Here is a 19,723-nt window from a genome sequence, read left to right as displayed (position 1 = left end):
TGTAATGCTCACTAGATGGCAGCAGAGATGTTTTCCGCAGCAGCTCTGCATGTCATTTTTAGGACGGTCTCCTTTGCTGTGATCAGTACATTTAAACACACCTTGTGGTATTTTTGTTGGAGATTCTCAAGGCTTTCCGTTTGGGCCTGCTTGCCAATGTTTGGTTTGTAGATGATCATGTTGTGCTCCTGGCCTTGCACGGCTAGCAGCACGCATGGATAGTTACCTCTTAACTGCAAAGGAGACAGGCACAGACATGTTCAACTGCACAGTCAACTACGGAAGAACTCTAATGACACATGAACCCTCCCTTACCCCTGAAGAGAAAGGTTCTTCCAAGGAACCATCTTTCCTGTGTTACTAAAAGGAAACTACATGCACATTTGGAAAGATGAAACGTTTTTACTCATCTACTCACTTTATGGGATAAATAGAAGCCTTCATCCAGGTTGCTGAGAGTTTGGGCCTTCTGGAGAGCCTCCAACCATGGCATACCTCTATCTACACTTATCTGTTCAACAAAACAAACAGTTCTGTCAGAGATCATGTTCGTCAGACATGTCCACAATGGTTGGACTACTGTCCAAGATGTCCTGGCTATCCCAAATCTATGCGAAGGAAAAGGTCTTGCAGTGTGGTTTATTCTCGGTCAAGGAACCACTTACAGTAACGGCTGTTAAACCAGTCCTCATTGCGTAAGCTCTCAAAATAAACTTTGCTCTTGGTGGAAGGGTTAATTAGCATGTTTTGGTGTGTGTGTCACGCATAAAACTAAGCTCAACCATTTAAGAGCTGTTTTTTATATGAACCTCTGTATGTAAAAATCTGTGCAACTTTGCGGATCGTCAACTTTCATGCACACTTTTAAAAAAAAGACTGACCTTGTACAGGATAACTTGACCATCTTGAGGATTTCCCGCTGTTAGAAATTTCTCCTGTGTTTCTTCATAAATCTGATCATTGCCTGGTGCCAGATCTGAGATAAAGCAGATACTTGGTTGTCACGTAAGCAGATCAATCCAACGTAAAGTACCATACCAACAGAACAAGTGCTGCTTACCCAGTATTCCCATATCGTATTTGCCCTCTTTCTTGTCCTTTTCAATCAAGTAGTCGAAATTGTCCGTAAAGTACTGGAAGAGGGAGTTCTGTTTGTGCACCTCCAGGCCCAGTATCCGGTTGAGGAACTTGGTGATATTGCAGTCTAAAACAAAGAGGAGTCACATGATGTGGGGAGATATTTGTATGCATGTGATTAGCATGTGAGGAAATACGACAAGGGTGTACAAAACAAATGCGATATGTCTCTTGTGGAAACCTTACCTTTTTCAGTGTTGATGCCCAATCGTGACTGACTGCATAGCATGCCTACGTCCATCATACCGTGCTTCATATCTAAGATTAGAAGGCATTGGTAGCTTTGGTGAGATCAAGGTTCTATCTGGTCTACATCTTAACAGAGTAATGCACAAAACCCGTTTACCTCTGAAGAACATGGCGTCACCACCAGGATAGTCCTTTGGAGGGGGTACCTTGCTTTCGATCTGACCAAGAATGGCTTTGGTAATCTTATCTAGAGCTTTGGTGCCATACTATAAAGAACAGCCAAAACAGACCACGTGTTAGTCCATGATTTATCTGAGTATTTTTAGCAGTGTCACTGTTCTATGTCAAGTTACTCACTTTATTTTCAAAGTTGTATTTGCTAAGGTCTCTGGACTCTGTGGCCCTCCTGTCACCATGAGTCAGAGCTCCCTGTGAAAAGCAAACACGTTGGTTAGAAATGTCAGAAACAAAGTAGAGAACTGAACGCAAGGTTTAAAGAATGTGAGAAGTACAGAGTGGAAGTGGAGCAAGGAGTTTTTTTTCAAGTGGGAATGCCTGCATTTTCTCTAGTCCCAGTATCGTTCCAACACATTAATGACCCATAATTTTAAGAATTCACCATGTGAAACACAATGGTGCAGTCAGAACAAAAGAAAGATTTCGTAAAACATTATTTTAAAGACAGGGTTAAAATAACTTTTTAATTAACCAACTAAGAGTTAGCATGTCAGGGACGCACCAGACTCTCCAGCCTCTTTGCCACGATGGATGCAAATCGTCGCTCGCCTGCCAGTTCGGAGATCAGGAAGATGTACTCCGGTGCTGTGACCTGATTGGAACGATGAGTGCGACCTGAAGAACAGAAAGTGTTGTCAGTTAGTTGTTGTGGTACAGTGACACTCTTTATGGGAAGACAGCTTTGAAGACCGAGGTTGTGGCTGGGTGATGCAGGTGGAATTATTGACACTGTGTTTGGGTGTTGACAGTTTAACCACTTTTCAACAGTACTTGTGATCTAGCTTGGAGCTGGTGGACTGTCCCATTTAGAGTAGACAAAATAACTAGTGCATGGCTACAAACTTAATAGGTAGACATGAGATAATGCTGCCAACTCACCAAACTGCTGGATGGCCCTGTCCGCACTCCAAGGCAGCTCCAGGGTCATGTGAACCCTCCGACGCGGATTCTTCACCCTTCTGTCAGCCTGAAGTGAGATGCCAGAACTGGCCGCTTCTGATATGATGGCTACAAACTAAAGGGAGTAAAGTAAGGTTTTACTGGATGCACCAAAGGAATCAGAAAAGAATGGTTGGAGATTTCCTTTCTAAGATCTACCTTCTCTCCATTCATGAAGCGATCTTTTTCTTTCATGTTGATTTGGTCGATAGTGTGGCCCTGCTCAGCGCGGGATTCGTAACGGACACTGCAGTCAGGTCGACGCACCACTCGGCCTTTGCGTCCCGTCATCTGGGCGCACAGACACAAAGAATGTTTAGCACTTGGACACAACCTTGTTTTTGAGGTGTAGCTATGTATAGGAATATGAATACATAAATAATGACCTCTGATACTTGTTCTGGACCTCCAAATTTATCAATGAGCTCATCCAGTGTGTTAAGAGGTAGTTCTTTTCCCAGCTCAGCGATCTTGTTGAGAAGCCCTTGTTTCTTCTCCTCTAACCGTGCTAAGGAAGAATGAAAGCAAAGATCAATTGCTTTTGCTTACTTCAATGGTGCTGTAAGTGAAAATCATCAGGATGCGTGGCAATAATATGAATTGCACCATGAAATACACAGTCAACATACCCATTTGGTAGCTGGTTTGATCGACAAAGATGACATCGTCGTTGTTGTCTTGGACTGAGTCTGGCGAGGAGTTGGAGTCACTATCCAAAACGTCAGACTCTGTGCTGCTGTCATCGCTGATGTTGATCACTCCTGCTACATCAGTGCCGTATCGGGGCTGCTTTGGCTGCCGTCCCCGTGGCTTACCTGTGGAAGAACGTTCAATCAAACCATGAGGATAAAAACATAGACCGGCAATGTATGGACAGCAGTGTTTCCCATACATTGATTTATTTGTGGCGGCCCCCAGCAATATCAAAACCGACTGCCACAAATAGATTTTCCAAAAGGCTTTGACTTCGTTGAATAAACATGAGCACTGCACGTTTCAAAAACAAAAATCCAGTGCGGGTGTTTTTATATCACTGTATTTCTGAAGGAAACCGACAGTCTTCAGAAAATTTTGGATGTCATTTTCATTTCATCTTGCATGTAATGTCTGATAAAGCAGTGTTTGTGAGCGGACCGCTGCTTTGTGTACAGCTGTTACCAGGAAAACCTCTATTTCTCCTGCTCTAAAAGCCCCTCCTGCTGGTAGAGAATGAATTTGCATATATGCTGCCACAAATAGAGTGTAAGTCTGTGGGAAACACTGGACAGTGATACTAAAGTGCGACACGACTCACGTTTCCTCTTGTTCCCCGCTCCTTTTTCTCTTCTCTGCTTCTCTGACGGAAAGTGTTTGAGGACCAGCGAATGAAACACACCCCTGAGGAACACACAAACACATTGTGTCAAAAAAAGTGTTTTTGTGTAATGTCTGATGGCCTCAGGAAGTGGTTATTATCAGATGACACTGGGTTTCAGAATAATACATGCCTGTGAGATGACCGCAGTAACACATATTGAGAAACCTTTCCATCATTGTGAAACTGCAAGAGCACTACTCTGGAAAGAAGTAGTCATAAGGTGTACATATATTTCTGAAAGGTTTCAATGATGCCCAAAATTCACTTACTCGGCAGCAGAGACAAATCTGTCCAAGTGTCCATCGTTTTCGTCAAGGACTTCTCTGGTTCGAGCCTCACCTGTTGACTGTAGCCCTATCACGACACACTAGAATGAGGAGAAAAAAAAAAAGTGTAGAATCAGAATCAGAATCAGAATGAGCTTTATTGGCCTTGTATGTTTACACATACAAGGACTTTGTTGTAGTGGCAGACGCTCCACAGTGCAACAGAAAGACAGCAACAGGACAGGACACAGATAATAAAAGAATAATATACAAATACACAAATAGGCAATGTACAAAACAGCAAAAACACAATATATAATATAGACAACTATGTGTGTACATGTGCAAATTAGAGATGAGAAAAAAAAAAAAAAAGCCTATAGCAACACAAATAATCATTAGAGAAAGTTCAAGGTCACTGATCTGACTGACCTTCCCTGCTTCCAACTCCTTTTTGGCCAGTTCCACCAGGCAGCGAACCTTGGCGGCGATGCAGAGGTATTTAAAGAAACGCTGGTGGGACGACCAAAACTGACCCCACAGAGACTTCCTAGAACTCATGCAGAGCTCATCAGCGGCCTGCATGAACTCGACCAAAGCTTCTGCCCACTGCAAATGAGATATCAGATTTATGTGTTAGATACGTGTACACAGCAGAACAACCCATTTACTGACCAATTTAGTTACTTCTATTGCTGTACTTCATTTAAAGGGACAGTTCACCCAAAAATGACAATTCGGTCATCAGTTAGTCACCAAACCTCTTTTTCATATAATGAAAGTGAATGGGACTGAAGATGTTAAGCTTCAAAATGACCAGAATGCACTTTTAAAGTATTGTAATAATGGTTCATATTAGTATTGCACTGTATTCAATGTCTTCTGAAGCAATGCATCTTCATAATTTCAGGGCAAGATAATCAGTGAACAGATACATTTTTAGTCTAACATTGGCTTCAGTAGCCCGGGAATATACAGTTTGAGTGATATTGGCTACTTTTGACAGCCTTTGTCCCTATTCTCTTCCATTATATTTATAAAGAAAAATATCAGAAGATTTCAATATAAGCCAACAGGAGGCCTTGGTTTTCCTTTACTGTAAACATAACTTGGTTCTTGTGAGACTAGCATATTCTCACTGGAGCTTATGTCCTCTGTCATCCGCGGAAATGCCACTCTCTTGTGAACACGAGTACGACAGTTAGCGGAAGCTAGAGATTACGGTTTATACAGTTTCAAATATGGATATTTTTCTTACACAAACACATCACTTCCGAAGGCCTTTATTAACCCCCCGGAGCCGTGTGGAGCATTTTTAATGAAGGATGGATGAGCTTTTTTGGGCTTCAAAATCTCGACCCCCATTCACTGCCATTATAAATCTTGGAAGAACCAGAATTTTTTTTTTATATAACTCTGATTGTATTCGTCTGAAAGAACAAAGTCATATACAACTAAGTTTGCTTGATGGTGAGTAAATCATGGGCTAATTTTCATTTTTGTGCGAACTATCCCTTTAAAATAAAAGTAAGAGGAATGGCTCGGATTTCAGGGCTTCTTCTCATAACTTACAAGTTTAGCAGCTTTGTTGTACACAAGTTTGAAATCATCATCCAAGTTGATCTCTTCTATACGGAATGAGACTCCTGAGAAGCTGAGTTGGCGGGCAATGTACATCCCGCTGACCTTCATATCCATTGCGACGATCTCCATGGCCCCCACGCCCCTATCAATGAAGAGTACATTCAGATTACATATCCAAAAATGACTGTTTTGGCCAGATAACAAGTTTGTGCTCCTCTATAAACCTCTTCTCAATAGCGTGGAGGAAGTCGTCAAAGGTTCTGAAGGGCGTTCCCTCTCCCCAGATCCCCAGACGGCTCATGTAGATCATGTTCTTTGGCTCCGAGGCACCTGTGGCACTGGCGTATACCACTCTGGCTAACGGCAACTTGTTCTGCAGATCCAGCACGGCCTTGCCCATCTTTGTGGATGTTGCATTTTTGGCTTTGTGGCATTCGTCAAATATGATCTATGTCTATGGTTAAGGGTAAAACCAACTTCACTGTTCACACTCATATCACTTACGTATTTTGCTGAGGATTGTTAAAACAAAAAACAAAACAAAACGTTCAAAAATACAGAAAACAGAAGTTGCAATGGGGCCTGCATATATCTTAAAAGAAAAAAACCCCAAAGATTTAAAAAAATGAATTTTAACAGTAAGAAAGACAAATGGTGTTACAACAAAATAACATATTATACTATAAATAATATATAAATAAACAAGCATTATACTGTATTAAATAAGTAAATTATACGACACAAATTGCGCCACTAACAATACCAATGTTACTTTAAAAAAAAAGTAAAAAGTGGTATACAAAGAAATTGACACTGAAAATAGTATTTTAATGCTGATTAGAAAAAACTAAAAATGTAAATAAAAACATACAATATTTTTTATATTCATTATATTTTATATATAATATTACATATATTATTAATAATAATAATAATAATGAAAAGTATTACAAATATTTTCCATATTTGTATTTCTTTTTCATTTTTCAATTTCCAGAATTGTAATAAATATAATATTTTAATGTATTATTGTGATAACACTGAATTTTTAATATTGCTTTAATTTTGGAAACCTTTTTTTTTCTTCAAAGGGTTTAAGGGAACACAAAGTTAGCAAACCCCTGCCAACAAAATCTATTTTATGCACATGGAAGGTGAAGGATACAACTCCATCAAAACACGGCTCACACCAGTCTAAGATCTGCTTCAGACGCGTTCGGAGTTGGCCGCCTGCCTGACTCTCCCCGATTAGTGCAGAGTAGGTCGCAAACAGGACCCCTTCTGAGGTAGCTGTGTCTCCGTACTTTATCTGCATGGAAAACAGTTATAGTTAGACGCGTTGAGAAAAGCTACGGGGAAAGTCTGTGAGAGTGTGCATCACTGGAAATGTGATCTCTGTTAACAGGGCTGCCGTATTGAGCCGCACAGTAATATTGACCTTATTCAAGGCATGCACTTGTATATTGGGTGCACCGATGTCTTGGAGATCTCTCTCTGCGTCATATTTCAGGTCATTGGAGACGCTGAACCTGGAGGAGAGATGAGGAGGATGAGGCAATGGATCTAGAGTCAGTCTTTGATGTTGAGTCAACAGTGCGAGTTTTGTAAGGCTTGACGGATCTGGAGATCGCTTACCATAGTGCTTTCTTCCTTCCATTTAAGTAGTTTTCTAGAATGATGCCAGCCACTGTGCGGCCTTTGCCCACTCCGGCACCATCCCCTATGAGGAAGCCGGCCCGCTGCTTGTTCTGCAGAATCACTTCATGTTGCTGTAGTGTTATAAAGAAGTCAATATTAATGGCCTGTTAATGACGAGAAAGTATAAAATATTTGCTAACAACCGGTGTGCTGCTGAATTTACTATGTCTTTATGATGGAACTGCAGGGGCGTTTGTGACATTATGACTGAAATGCCATTGCTGAACTTTTAACATGTAATGCAAAATTAAGTATAACATTTTTAAAATTAGTAGCTACTTATATCCAAATCATTAAACAAGTTTGTTTTAATTAATAATTCCAAATTATTAACATTTGATAATGTCATGAAATTCATTATACGTAGCATTAATTAAAGTCTCAGAGGGAAGTTTATAGTAAATCATGTTGTTGTTCATAAAAGTTTTGACAGACATATATAAGTTTGGGAAATGCAGCCTTAATGAGCTGTGCAGGATATATTATTTTTTTTGTTGTAAAAACTTTAAAATGAAACTATAAATAATGAAAAAAAGAGTTAATAATACAATAAGTAACACAAATGACACAATAAAACATAATAAATAAATAGACAAAATAAATGCAGGACCTAAACATTTTTAAAAATCCTTTTACATAGCCTGAAAATAATACAATAAATAAATAAATGCATGATTTGAACAATTTATAAATTCTTTGTAAATAGCCTCAAAATAAATAAAAAAACTAACAAATAAATAAATAAATAAATGCAGGATCTAAACAAATAAAAAATTATTTGTAAATAGCCTAAAAATAAAACAATACATAAATACAATAAATAAATAAAGTAGGATCTGAACAATTTAAAAATGTTCTATAATAGCCTCAAAGTTAAACAATACATAAATGAAAACACAATATATAAATAATACAATAAAAAAATAAAGCAATAAATAAACAAATAACTTAATTGACCCATTGGTTAGCCCCGCCCCCCTTAGTTACTGTTGCTCCCTTGGACAAACAAAAGGAGTTGCTCACTGTCTTACAATGACAGCTGCAGTGTGAAAACCTTGTCCCACGATGTTTTTGCACAATTTTGGACACAGAAGGCCACCAAATGGGAATTAAATATTCCATGGAGTGATTTATAAAATATTTAAAAATAGATACAGTGGGTAACTCAAAGCAAGGGTTTACAGATCACAATGCAAGCGGGAGGAGTCTCATATTACGGTCGGTCATCACGATCGCGGATGACAACATGCAGGATCGACACTGTTCATGTATCGCAAGGTACGATTAAATTAATGTACATTTAACCAGTTTAATATGGATAGACACTGAAATGTAGACCTTCGTTTATGTGTTTTTGACCTACACTGTACAAGACGCGAGAACAGTCCGCTATTTAGGTTTGTACATTAGCATGGACTCACTAACTTTAACGTTAGCTAGTTTTAGAAGTTAAAGAAAATTGTAACTTAATGAGTGTATGACAACCAGAAAATGAATGTTTTTGTCTTCATTTGTATTGGGGTTGAATACTTCAGGAAATGTAATAAAATAAATGACATTGCCCATCCTCTCAGGATTCCTGGAATCCGTGTTACAAGTACCACAGGCACATCGTTTTTGCATTTTTTGAAGCATAAGCCCCATAAAACCGATGCGAGCTTCGGATCTTCCAATGTTTCTCTATGGCGCTGAAACCTAAAGATGTCCGAGTTCCGCTCCCCGTGCAACTGATACTCGACTGTAATTAGCTAGTCTGCGTTCGAGGGGAGGGGCTTGCCCATATGTCAATTATGCAAGATCTAAACAATTTTAAAATCGTTTGTAGATAGCCTTTTATTAGCATATTTATTTATTTTTTTCAAATGTAGTAGGATATTTTGGACACTGTGTGAAAGAGTTTTGTAGTGCATGTTATTTAAATAAGTGGGAGAAGAAAGGCAAAGCTGGGTACCTGGCAGGCGTAGATAATGGCCTCCAGCTGCAAGGCAGAGAGCTGGCCACTGTTTATGGCGGTCTCTGGGATGGACAGGGTGTAGGTGATATCTGGAGGAGGTACGCTGGACAAAGTGTTGGTCTCCACCACTCGGTCTGGATGGGCTATTCCTATCTTGGCTAAGATAGCAAAAGAGAAAGCGCAAACAATATAAATCTTCCAGTAGGACACGAATAGCCATAAAATGCATTCCAAAAATCAGCGCTCACATTTAGAGGGCCTGTAGTCTGCATAGGTGTCAACATGACCCAGCTCTTCTGCCTCCTCCACCTCGACTTCCTCTTCCTCTTCTAGCTGTGTTTGGGGTCTCTGTGTAAACACATGATATGATTGAGATAGAGAAGAAAAACAGAAAGAGAAAGACTTTACATAGACACTGAAATCTCATTTACATGTTAAATAAATATTTATATTTGTATAAAAACATTTTAGAATTACATTTTTAGTATGCTTTTATTTAAATTATTTTATTTATTTATTTATATTATAATAATTTATTAACTACTACTACTACAGTTTTTCTCAAAATATATATATTATTCAATAATATTTTTATTATTATTATTATTATTATTATTATCATCATTATTAAAAACATTCAATTACCTGATAACCTCCTATGGGTGGTGTATTAATGATAGCACTGATGTCATCTAATGGGTTTAAAACTCGAAACCTGTTAGAATTCAACTGAAGAGGAAAAAGAGAAACAAAAAGAGAGTGAAAGAAAAAGTTAAAGCCAACAGAAAGATCACATGCTTTACTATCAGATTGGGAACAAAGGTTCAATTCATGGGTGTGTCAATCAAAGGTGTGGTTTCTCGTACTTCGGAAATAATATTCGGCATAAATGCCAAAAACAACTGAAAACCATTGGTTAAGTTCAACATCGGCCTTTGGAATAAGTGTGTGTCAGGAATTGGCCTCACCTCTTGGACTGATGCTGGTGTTTTGATGTCCCATATCGTGGGCACGTTGGGAGGCATGTCAGTATTGATTAAGTTATTAACGGTGTATTCGGTTAATGAATCGGTCGGAGGGGAGAAGATCGGCAGATCATCCAGGCAATGGAGGTCCTGAAAGAAAAGAAAAGAAAAATTATTCACCAATCGCTTTTTTACTCGCTGACCTGTTCCAAAGTACTGCAAAAGGTTACAGAGAAACTAAAGGCGTGGTCACGAAATTAGCGGAAATCGCTAAATTATTAACATTTGAAGACGTCATGAAATGCATTATATTTAGCATTAATTAAAGTCTCAGAGGGAAGTTTACAGAACAAAGTTTTGACAAATATAGTTTGGAAACACTGCTTTAACGAACTGTGAAGGATAATTAAAATGAAAAAAAATGAAACAAAACAATAAATGAATAATACAATAACGAAAACAAATAAAACAATAAAACATTAAGTAAATAAATAAATAAAAATTAATGCAGAATCTAAACAAGTTAATAATTCTTTGTAAATAGCTTCAAAATAAAATATTAAAAAAATTTATCAACAAATAACATTTCAATTAATAAAATAAATTAAACAAATAAGTGAAACAAATAAAAATGTACACAATTTCTTTTTTTTTGCAAATAGCCTCAAAATAAAACAAATTAATTAAATCAACAAATAAAAAAATACAATGAATAAAATAAAAATATAGTGAAAATTGCAATTAGTTACAATTGCGAAATTGTAAAAAAAAATGTCCATTGTTTGCAAAGAACAGAGATATATGAAGCACAGCTCAAACAGAAGCCACTTTCTGTTAGTCAGTGAAACTCCGGATTCCTATTGGAATGATTGGATTTTGACGAGAATTTCAACGAGCAACAGTAAATGTGAGCACACTTTAAAAATGAAACTTCTTAAGATGCAGTATCTGGATATGAAACACATGTTAATAGCAGATCATAATGTGGTGGAGATTGTGGGACAAATTATGCTTTTTAAACGGTGCAATTCATCCGGTTTCACCATAAAGAACCTTACGCACAAGAGTTCTGATTAGAGATAGCTGTGAAGCACACAAACAGTGAATATACCCTGAACCCACAATCTAATTAAGACGCAGTGCAGATGATATGTCACATGAAACAACACTGCATTATGCTTTGGTTGTGAAGGACAATGCACTCAGCTAATCAGAGGCTTTTGTAGTAAAAGAGTGCATGTGTGCGCTAGTGGAATGTATGAGGGATCTGAAGGGGCTCGAGACACTCTTTGCACAGTCAAGATTTTCCAAGAACTCTTCACTGTTCGAGGAAAATCAGCGAGTGGTAAACAACCAGGAACTGGAGGGTGGCCAAGGGCCATGGTATTCGATCCATTTCATTAATAGGAACCATTTTTCGGTGTGTGAGAGATTAGGGCTGACCTCAAAATGAAGTCTAAAATATGGGTTGTACTGATATAATCATATATCACAATGCTTTAGATCCTTGTGTTCTTTGTGCATGCATGTGCATAGAAGCTGTTTCAGAGCTGCTACGAAACATGACTTGTAACAGTAATGAAGTTGTATGTTTGTAAAGTTAGATGGGTCACAGCAGTATCGTGAGAAGCTCGGAGCTCGATCGTGTGCTCTTTCATATAGATGAAAGGTTTAAAAACATGCATGCTAGTTCTGTTCGAAGCCACAAATTCAAAGTCATTGTACTTCCTCTATACTTGATTATGGAGATTATAAACATAGATTAAAAGCAGCGACGTGAAACTGAGAGTGGAAAACTCGGCCATCATGCATCATTTCTTTTCTATCTAAGATCTCATCCATATCAATTTTTTTAATTTTTATTTTCCATTATTAAAACTGTAACTGTTATATACAGTGCCCTCCAAAAGTATTGGAACATTAAAGACAAAATTGCTCTGTTGGCTGTGGAGTCAAGACATTTGCAAATATGATTAAAAGATGAATATGAGACAAAACTACAGAATGTCACATTTTATTATTAGCCGTTTCAACACATACATGTTTTACCAAATAAAAAGAACAGCACTTTTAGAGTTCATCCCACTCATTGATGTGAGCATAAGTATTGGGACAGTTGAACATAAGGCAGATATAAAAGATTAAAAGCTATTATTTAGTTGCAGATCCCTTGCGCACAATCACAGCAGTGAGTCTGTGACCCATAGACATCACCAGACTCTTGCTCTCATCCTTTGAAATACTTTTCCCAGCCTTTAATGCAGCCAATCCCAATTGTTGTTTGTTTTGGGGAGTTTACTTTACTCTCCTCTTCAGCTGGTGAAATTCATGTTCAATCAGATTTAAATCTGGAGATTGACTTGGGCAATCTAAGACTTTACATTTCTTTGCCCTTATAAATTCCTTGACTGAACTGGCAGGGTGTTTTGGGTCATTGTCCTGATGCAATATGAAGCACTTCCCAATGAATCTGGTGGCATTTTCTTGAATATTGGTAGGCAAGATGGTTTTGTACCCTTCCAAATTCATTCTGCTACTGTCATCATACATTAAGTCATCAGTAAAGTTAAGAGGGCCTATTCCAGAGACAGCCATGCATGCCCATGCCATGACACCACCTCCACCATGCTTTACAGATGAGGCTGTATGCTTGGGATCATTTGTAGTTCCCTTTTTTCTCCACATTTTTGCTTAGATGAAGGTTCATCTTTGTCTCATCGGTCCATAAACACAGTTCCAAAACTCTTCTGGCTCATCTTTGTGATTTTTTTGCAAACTCCAATCTTGCCTTTCTATTTTTGGTGCTGGTCAGAGGTTTGCATCTTGCTGTGTAGCATCTGTAATTCTGTGTCAAAGTCTCCTGAGGACAGTAGATTGTCAGAGCATCACCCCAGCTTTCTGGAAGTTGTTGGTGATTTTACAGACACGTCTTTTAGGGTTCATTTTCACAGCTTTTATGATTTGTCATCAAATACTGTTGTTTTCTCAGCCGATCAGGTCGTTGTTGGTTGCTGGTGGTTTCCAAACTCTTGATTTCTCCATGCCCTTTATTTTTGCTATAGCTGTAATTGATTTCCTATTTTTTTTTTAGCATCTAAATTGCTTGCTTTTCTCTCAAAGTCAGCTCCCTCATCTTCATCCTGGTTTCTGTGTCATCATCGAATGCAATATTCAGAATGCAGAAGTAATGGATATAACTGATACGACACATTCCCTGATTTTAATATCTGAAAAATTAATGCAACAGGACACAGCTGATCACTTAGAAAGACCTCTGAGGAAACTGTTCCAATACTTATGCTCACATCAGATAGAGGGATGAAACTCTAAAAGTGCTGAACGTAATAAATAAAATAAAAATAATAAATTAATAATAAATAAATTAAAATAAATTAATAAAATGTGACATTCTGTAGTTTTGTCTCATATTCATCTTTTAATCATATTTGTAAATGTCTTGACTCCACAGCCAGCAGAGCAATTTTGTCTTCACTTTTCCAATACTTATGGAGGGCACTGTAGATGTATGTATGTGTATGTGTATATATATATATATATATATATATATATATATATATATATATATACATACATACATACACACACATTATTTTATTTTATATAAATATATATTGTAATAAACATTTCTATACACACACACACCTAAATATAAATACATGCTTATATATATATATATATATATTATATATACACACACACACTTTCATTGTTTTACTTTATATAAAAATGTCAATTGTAATAAACATCTTTAATTTAATGTCTATATTTAATATATTCACGCACGCACGCGCACACACACACACTTTATGAAATATAGATGAAAATTTTCACACCAGAAACTTTTTTTTATTTTCCATTTTTAAAAAACTGTAACACTAATATTATATATATATATATATATATATATATATATATATATATATATATATATATATATATATATATATATATATATACACACATACATAATATAAATAACATTTACACTTTTTCTAAATTAAAATTGTAATAAATTTAAAAAAATAATTCATTAAAATATATCCTACTCATACATAAATACCCTTGAAAATGTTAGATTTCCAACTGTTTCCAACTTTCTAAAATTGAAATGTCATTTATTGGAGCAGCGTTTATTAAAAGCCTAGGCCTAAAATCACACCATAATAAGTTGAGTGTTTAAGCAACAGTCTGTTCCTGTCTCCAGGCAGTGGTTAAGTTGTCTTTCCGCATTCAAATGATGTTGCTCATTGATTTCATTGTGCTGGGAAGGATGAAGTGCTTGTGAACACAGAATGACTTGACAACGGACAAAAACACATTTATGCCCAAATATAGAATGGCAATATTCTATCTCCGCACTGAAAACCCGAGGTGCGCATTTACTCTGATCCAACAGCTGTGGTCGCGATTTGCTGTCAGAATCGTGTTGTAATATATTTTATGTTTGCTTTGATCTTCTGGAGGACACATTTGCAGAGTGCTGCCAAACGGAACAAAGAAATCCCAGAAGTCAACTTGATTCCAATAAGAGAACAAAAAAAAACTAAAACTGCAGTTCTCTAAGGGGAATGACTTTGGATGTTGTTTAGCAAATGGTACATTCTCAGGCAAACCACAAGGAACAAGGCGAGACTTCCTGGAAGACCAGGCCACCTCCTCTCTTTCCACTCCTTTTCTCCGCTGCTGAGCCAGCAAACAGGGATTCCCCCACCTCAGGATGATAGACTGGCATCGGATTGATGAATGTTATTAATATTTCACTTTTCCTGAAATGTGTTTGCTTAAACGGAACGACAAAGCAAAAAATGCTGACTATTCCATTTGTTAGCAAAGAAAAGATGATGAGAAATAACCAATAAATGAGAAGCATTTAAGTAGATTGTTTTTCCTTTTAACAGATTTATGATAAAGGTGAATATAAATGTACATAAAAAAATTTACGAAAAGGAATTAATTACACCCACTATACCAAGCGACCTTACATGAACTCAAGTGACCTCGACCGAATGAGACCATCTTTTGTTCCTGAGCAAGACGGTGGATATTTGCCAGACTAAATTGAGCCTTTTTACATGATCACAAGATAAAATGCTTGCAAATAAACAGTGAGAGTTTAACCCTCAAGGTTTGAGGCTCATTTTCCAATTGTCCCATTGAAATCCATCATTATTCTGGGGTTTTTCTTTGAACTTTCATCGTACTTATGTAAGTCTGCAACAACTAATTGATAATTAAAATAATATTTTCAACAAATTTTGTCATAGTCGAGTCTTTGCTCTATGCACAAAATCTTCACCAGTGACACCATGTAAGATAAAATTTCCATGAAGAAAAAAAGTTTAGACATCCTCATAACTAGGGCTGTATACCTTGGAGAACCTGGCGATACGATACATACTTCGATACAGAGCTGTCTCGATACGATTTGATACAATGTGGCAAGATTCGATACGATTCAATAAAAATACATGGGCCAGAGCCAATTAGTTAATGCTGAACACATTTACTCAACAAACAGAACTCTGCATTTTTCTTCAATTTATTGAAGACAAAAGTGCATTATAACAAAGTGCATTTTGTTTAAATATTTGCAACTTTAAGTGCTCTGATTAATTGTACACAAATTGTATTAATCTGGAAATTACCACAAGTCAACATTTAACTTTCCAAGGGTACAGTCTGAGCTCACACAAGCACAAAATCTTCTTCTTATTATTCTTAACTTCTTATTAAATCTTCTTATAATTCTTTTTTGTGACACCATGTACTGCCATAACATATTTCACTATGAAATCACTTAAATGCTACATCTTGCTTTAACATTTTCCATGAGTTTTTTTAAACTCGCGGGCGCCGCTGCGCCCCCTAATGGCTGGGCGGAGTATCGATACTAAGGGCTAGAATATCGATACTGTATCTTTTTTTTATTATATCGGTATGTATCTAAGAATCGATATTTTGAGCACACCCCTACTCATAACGCAACCATTTGCATTATGCAAAACAGTGTGACAGCAGCAAGTGACTGATTAAATGCTGCTTTTGTTGTTAAATACTTCATGGTAAATAATTCTTATCAAAACAATATCAGTTATTATTTGAAACCAGTTTTGGGAAAGTTACTTTGGAAATGTAATAGGTTACAGATTACATGTTACAAGTAATAAGTAGTGTAACTATATCAATTACTTTATTAATGTAACTGATTACATTTTATTACTTTTTTAATTTAAAATGCATGTTTTCAACTGTTAAACATTTTGAAACATTTAAAGCAGGCAGGGTTAACCTTACAATACTCAACACTGATTACTGTCAGACTTTTGAATCCTTTATCACTTGAATTAAGATTATAAGAATTTAATTTTAAAGCACAGCCACCACAAAATCAGACTTTAGCATGTATGTTTACTTTAAGGTTGTTCTGAAGTTAAATATAGATTTAAACTCATAAGATGTAGATAGCTATGATACTATTTTTGAAATCAAATCTCTGCAGAGCTACGACAGGAAACACTGGCATCTAACAATGCCCATATTGTCATTTTCATACTTTGAATCATTTGGAGATCATTGGGCAAGATGTAGAATATCTGTAGAAATAACTTTCAGATTAAGCAAGCATCAAAATAGTTGTGAATTGCAACATTATGCTTATGTAAATATTTTACAACTGTCATTGTTACTTATTGAGCAATGTGTCTAATACAGTCACTTCTGCCTTTACAGGAATGCAATGTGGTCGCATAGAAGGCACAATAACGGAGGAAAATCTTTGCATTCATTTCCATCCATCCTAAATCCCACCATGGTTTCGTCTACAGAGCAGGCTGACCTGAACTCCATAACCCAAAAGAGAAATCCTGCGAGGCTTTGATACTTTCCAGCCTTGTGAACGGACAATTTCAGTTCTGTTTGGTTTTTGGATGCGGTGCTGTGTAAAACCAAGGCTGCTTTGAAGACTGCTGAGGTGTCTGTTTGGGTTGGGGTGAACTGGGCAAAGATGGTAGAGTTTCCTAAAGCCTTTTTTTTTTTTTTTTAATTCGCCAGGCGCCACCATGCATTGTCAAGCATAAACATTCAACGACCAAAAGCTGGAAGTGACACGAAAATGACAAAATATATCCTCTGTGCCAGTAATTAACTGTAGAAGAGCTTTGTAAATCATTGCCGAGGGGAAATATAGACAGACCCGGTAGAGATGAGGTGGCAGCACTCGTCTGTGGGGACCACCAGAAATGCATCATTTACTGTAAGCCTGAGCAAATGTTTCCTGTATGAAATGTAAGGAAAAAAGATGCACCTGCAAGACAAGCTGGTGGCCGCACTCTGTGTAAAATGAGTAAAGCTGGTGTGTACGAGTGAAAAAAAACACACACAAACATCTCCTGACACTCCCGTACTGTAATAAAGCCTCATTATTACAACAATGTGTCAGGTTACACCACAGCATGACACTTATTGAACCTTCCCAACCAGCACTGACGGGAAAACTGCAGACAAGCCTGAAGCGTCACTCCCAGATTATCACATCAAGCTTCCTGATGTGTTTTATGTTCTATTTGTTTTGTTTAGGGAGGAGGAAGATAAGGATCAAGGACAGGCATAAAAAAAACAATGGCGAGGAAAGGAGAGGAGAAATAAAATTAAAGACATAATAAAAAAAGAGATAAAGATATAAGCTAATGGCTACAAGGAAGAAAAAAGGCAAACAGAAAAAAGGACCAAACAAATGAAAGAAAACTACAAACAATGGCAAACTTAGAGAAAGACGGCAAACGAGTATACAAAATGAAGCAGGCAAATGGAAAGGAAAAAAAACGGAAATAAAAAAACATGCAAGTGGAAAGAATAAAGGCAAATAGCCTAAAGAAAGAAAATGTCGCACAGAAAGAAAAAGAACAGACAAATGAAAAAATAAATGAACTACAAGAAAGTGGATAAAGACAGAGAGACAGAGAGAAAGAAAGAATTGAATGAAGTCAAATGAATGAAAGAGTAGACAATCAAACAAAAGAGTGGAAAAACAAACGAAAAGGTCAAACAATGGAAAAACAAAGGAAGAAAGAACAGATGAATGGACAAAGGACAAAAGAACATGCATCAAAAAACGGACAAGTGAAAAAAGACGAACAATGGCTAACCTAAAGAAAGAAAGAACATACATATTAATAAAGTATGGACAAACGAAACACACAAATGAAAGAATGGACAAACAAAACAGAAATGAAAGAATGGACAAACAAAACAGAAATGAAAGAATGGACAAACGAAACACACAAATGAAAGAATGGACAAACAAAACAGAAATGAAAGAATGGACAAACAAAACAGAAATGAAAGAATGGACAAACGAAACAGACAAATGAAAGAATGGACAAACGAAACAGACAAATGAAAGAATGGACAAACGAAACAGACAAATGAAAGAATGGACATATTAAATGAATGAACAAACGAAAGAACGGATGAACAATGGCTAGCCTAAAGAGAGAAGAGACAAATGAAAAAGAACAGACAAACAAAAGAACAGACGAAAAATGGCAAACCTAAAGAAAGAGAACAGACAATTAAAAAAAATGGACAAATGAAATAATGCACAAGCAAAAGAGCAGAAAAATTAAGGAGTGGACAAACAAGGCAAACAAAAGAACGGACGAACATAGCAAACCTAAATAACGAGAGAGCAGACCAATTTAAAAAATGATGGACAAACGAAAAAGACAAATGAAAGAACAGACAAGTAAATGAAACAAACAAACATAAAAGAGAAGAAAAAAGACAAATTTGAAGGAGGAAATCTGAACACAAGGAAGATGTGGTGCATGTCATGCAGTACTGCAGGTCGTCGGATTGGGAAGCGAAGACTCATTGTGCCTTAACAGCACTTTACATCACACTGTTCCCGTAAAACATGAGCGTCGCCCTGCCTCTGGCCCAAAATAGAGACCCAAACCCCTCAGATAACACACAAATCCTGATGAGCGGAGTAAAGGGAAGTGCCCTCCAGTACAAACTCATGCAACACAGGACATTCTCATCTAAAATTCATACCACAACTGTGCGCGCGCTACAAAAAAAAGTGCAAAAATCATGCCAAATTTCAAAACCTTTGCTGTGGTTCATCCGCTTCCTGAGATTGATACAATCATTAGTGCTTTTTAACAGCAACAAGATTTCAAAATGCCAAATATAATGCAGAAATGATCTCAATAATACCAAATTCAAGAATCACCTCTTACTGGAAACCAGCTTTCATGTTTGTCATGCTTATTGTTACCAGTCAGCTTTTGCAATAAGAATGATGGTTCTAAATGCAAAATATCAATCTAGAACTTGTCATACATTTAAAAAAAAAAATAATAATAAAAAAAAG

At 36.9% G+C, this 19,723-nt stretch overlaps 1 protein-coding gene across 1 annotated transcript in view; it reads right to left on the bottom strand.

Moving 5' to 3' along the window:
• LOC306875308 (protein strawberry notch homolog 2-like) overlaps positions 1 to 19,723 on the bottom strand; it is a 55,343-nt gene that overhangs the window by 3,970 nt on the left and 31,650 nt on the right. The window contains exons 5-28 of the mRNA XM_079425777.1: positions 10,330 to 10,476; positions 10,007 to 10,090; positions 9,610 to 9,709; positions 9,359 to 9,519; positions 7,345 to 7,478; positions 7,148 to 7,238; positions 6,875 to 7,018; positions 5,934 to 6,157; positions 5,698 to 5,851; positions 4,558 to 4,734; positions 4,129 to 4,226; positions 3,797 to 3,879; positions 3,132 to 3,317; positions 2,889 to 3,010; positions 2,662 to 2,793; positions 2,443 to 2,578; positions 2,066 to 2,178; positions 1,684 to 1,755; positions 1,484 to 1,592; positions 1,324 to 1,395; positions 1,061 to 1,204; positions 882 to 976; positions 419 to 511; positions 102 to 233 (exon numbers count right to left, since the gene is read on the bottom strand). Of these exons, the coding sequence (XP_079281903.1) occupies positions 102 to 233; positions 419 to 511; positions 882 to 976; positions 1,061 to 1,204; positions 1,324 to 1,395; positions 1,484 to 1,592; positions 1,684 to 1,755; positions 2,066 to 2,178; positions 2,443 to 2,578; positions 2,662 to 2,793; positions 2,889 to 3,010; positions 3,132 to 3,317; positions 3,797 to 3,879; positions 4,129 to 4,226; positions 4,558 to 4,734; positions 5,698 to 5,851; positions 5,934 to 6,157; positions 6,875 to 7,018; positions 7,148 to 7,238; positions 7,345 to 7,478; positions 9,359 to 9,519; positions 9,610 to 9,709; positions 10,007 to 10,090; positions 10,330 to 10,476 (3,003 nt within the window). The remainder of the gene's footprint in view (positions 1 to 101; positions 234 to 418; positions 512 to 881; positions 977 to 1,060; positions 1,205 to 1,323; positions 1,396 to 1,483; positions 1,593 to 1,683; positions 1,756 to 2,065; positions 2,179 to 2,442; positions 2,579 to 2,661; positions 2,794 to 2,888; positions 3,011 to 3,131; positions 3,318 to 3,796; positions 3,880 to 4,128; positions 4,227 to 4,557; positions 4,735 to 5,697; positions 5,852 to 5,933; positions 6,158 to 6,874; positions 7,019 to 7,147; positions 7,239 to 7,344; positions 7,479 to 9,358; positions 9,520 to 9,609; positions 9,710 to 10,006; positions 10,091 to 10,329; positions 10,477 to 19,723) is intronic.

Source organism: Barbus barbus (assembly GCF_936440315.1).
Source record: "Barbus barbus genome assembly, chromosome: 9".
NCBI lineage: Eukaryota > Metazoa > Chordata > Actinopteri > Cypriniformes > Cyprinidae > Barbus > Barbus barbus.
Note: the sequence above shows the minus strand (reverse complement) of the source record. Positions and strands in the feature narration are given on the sequence as shown.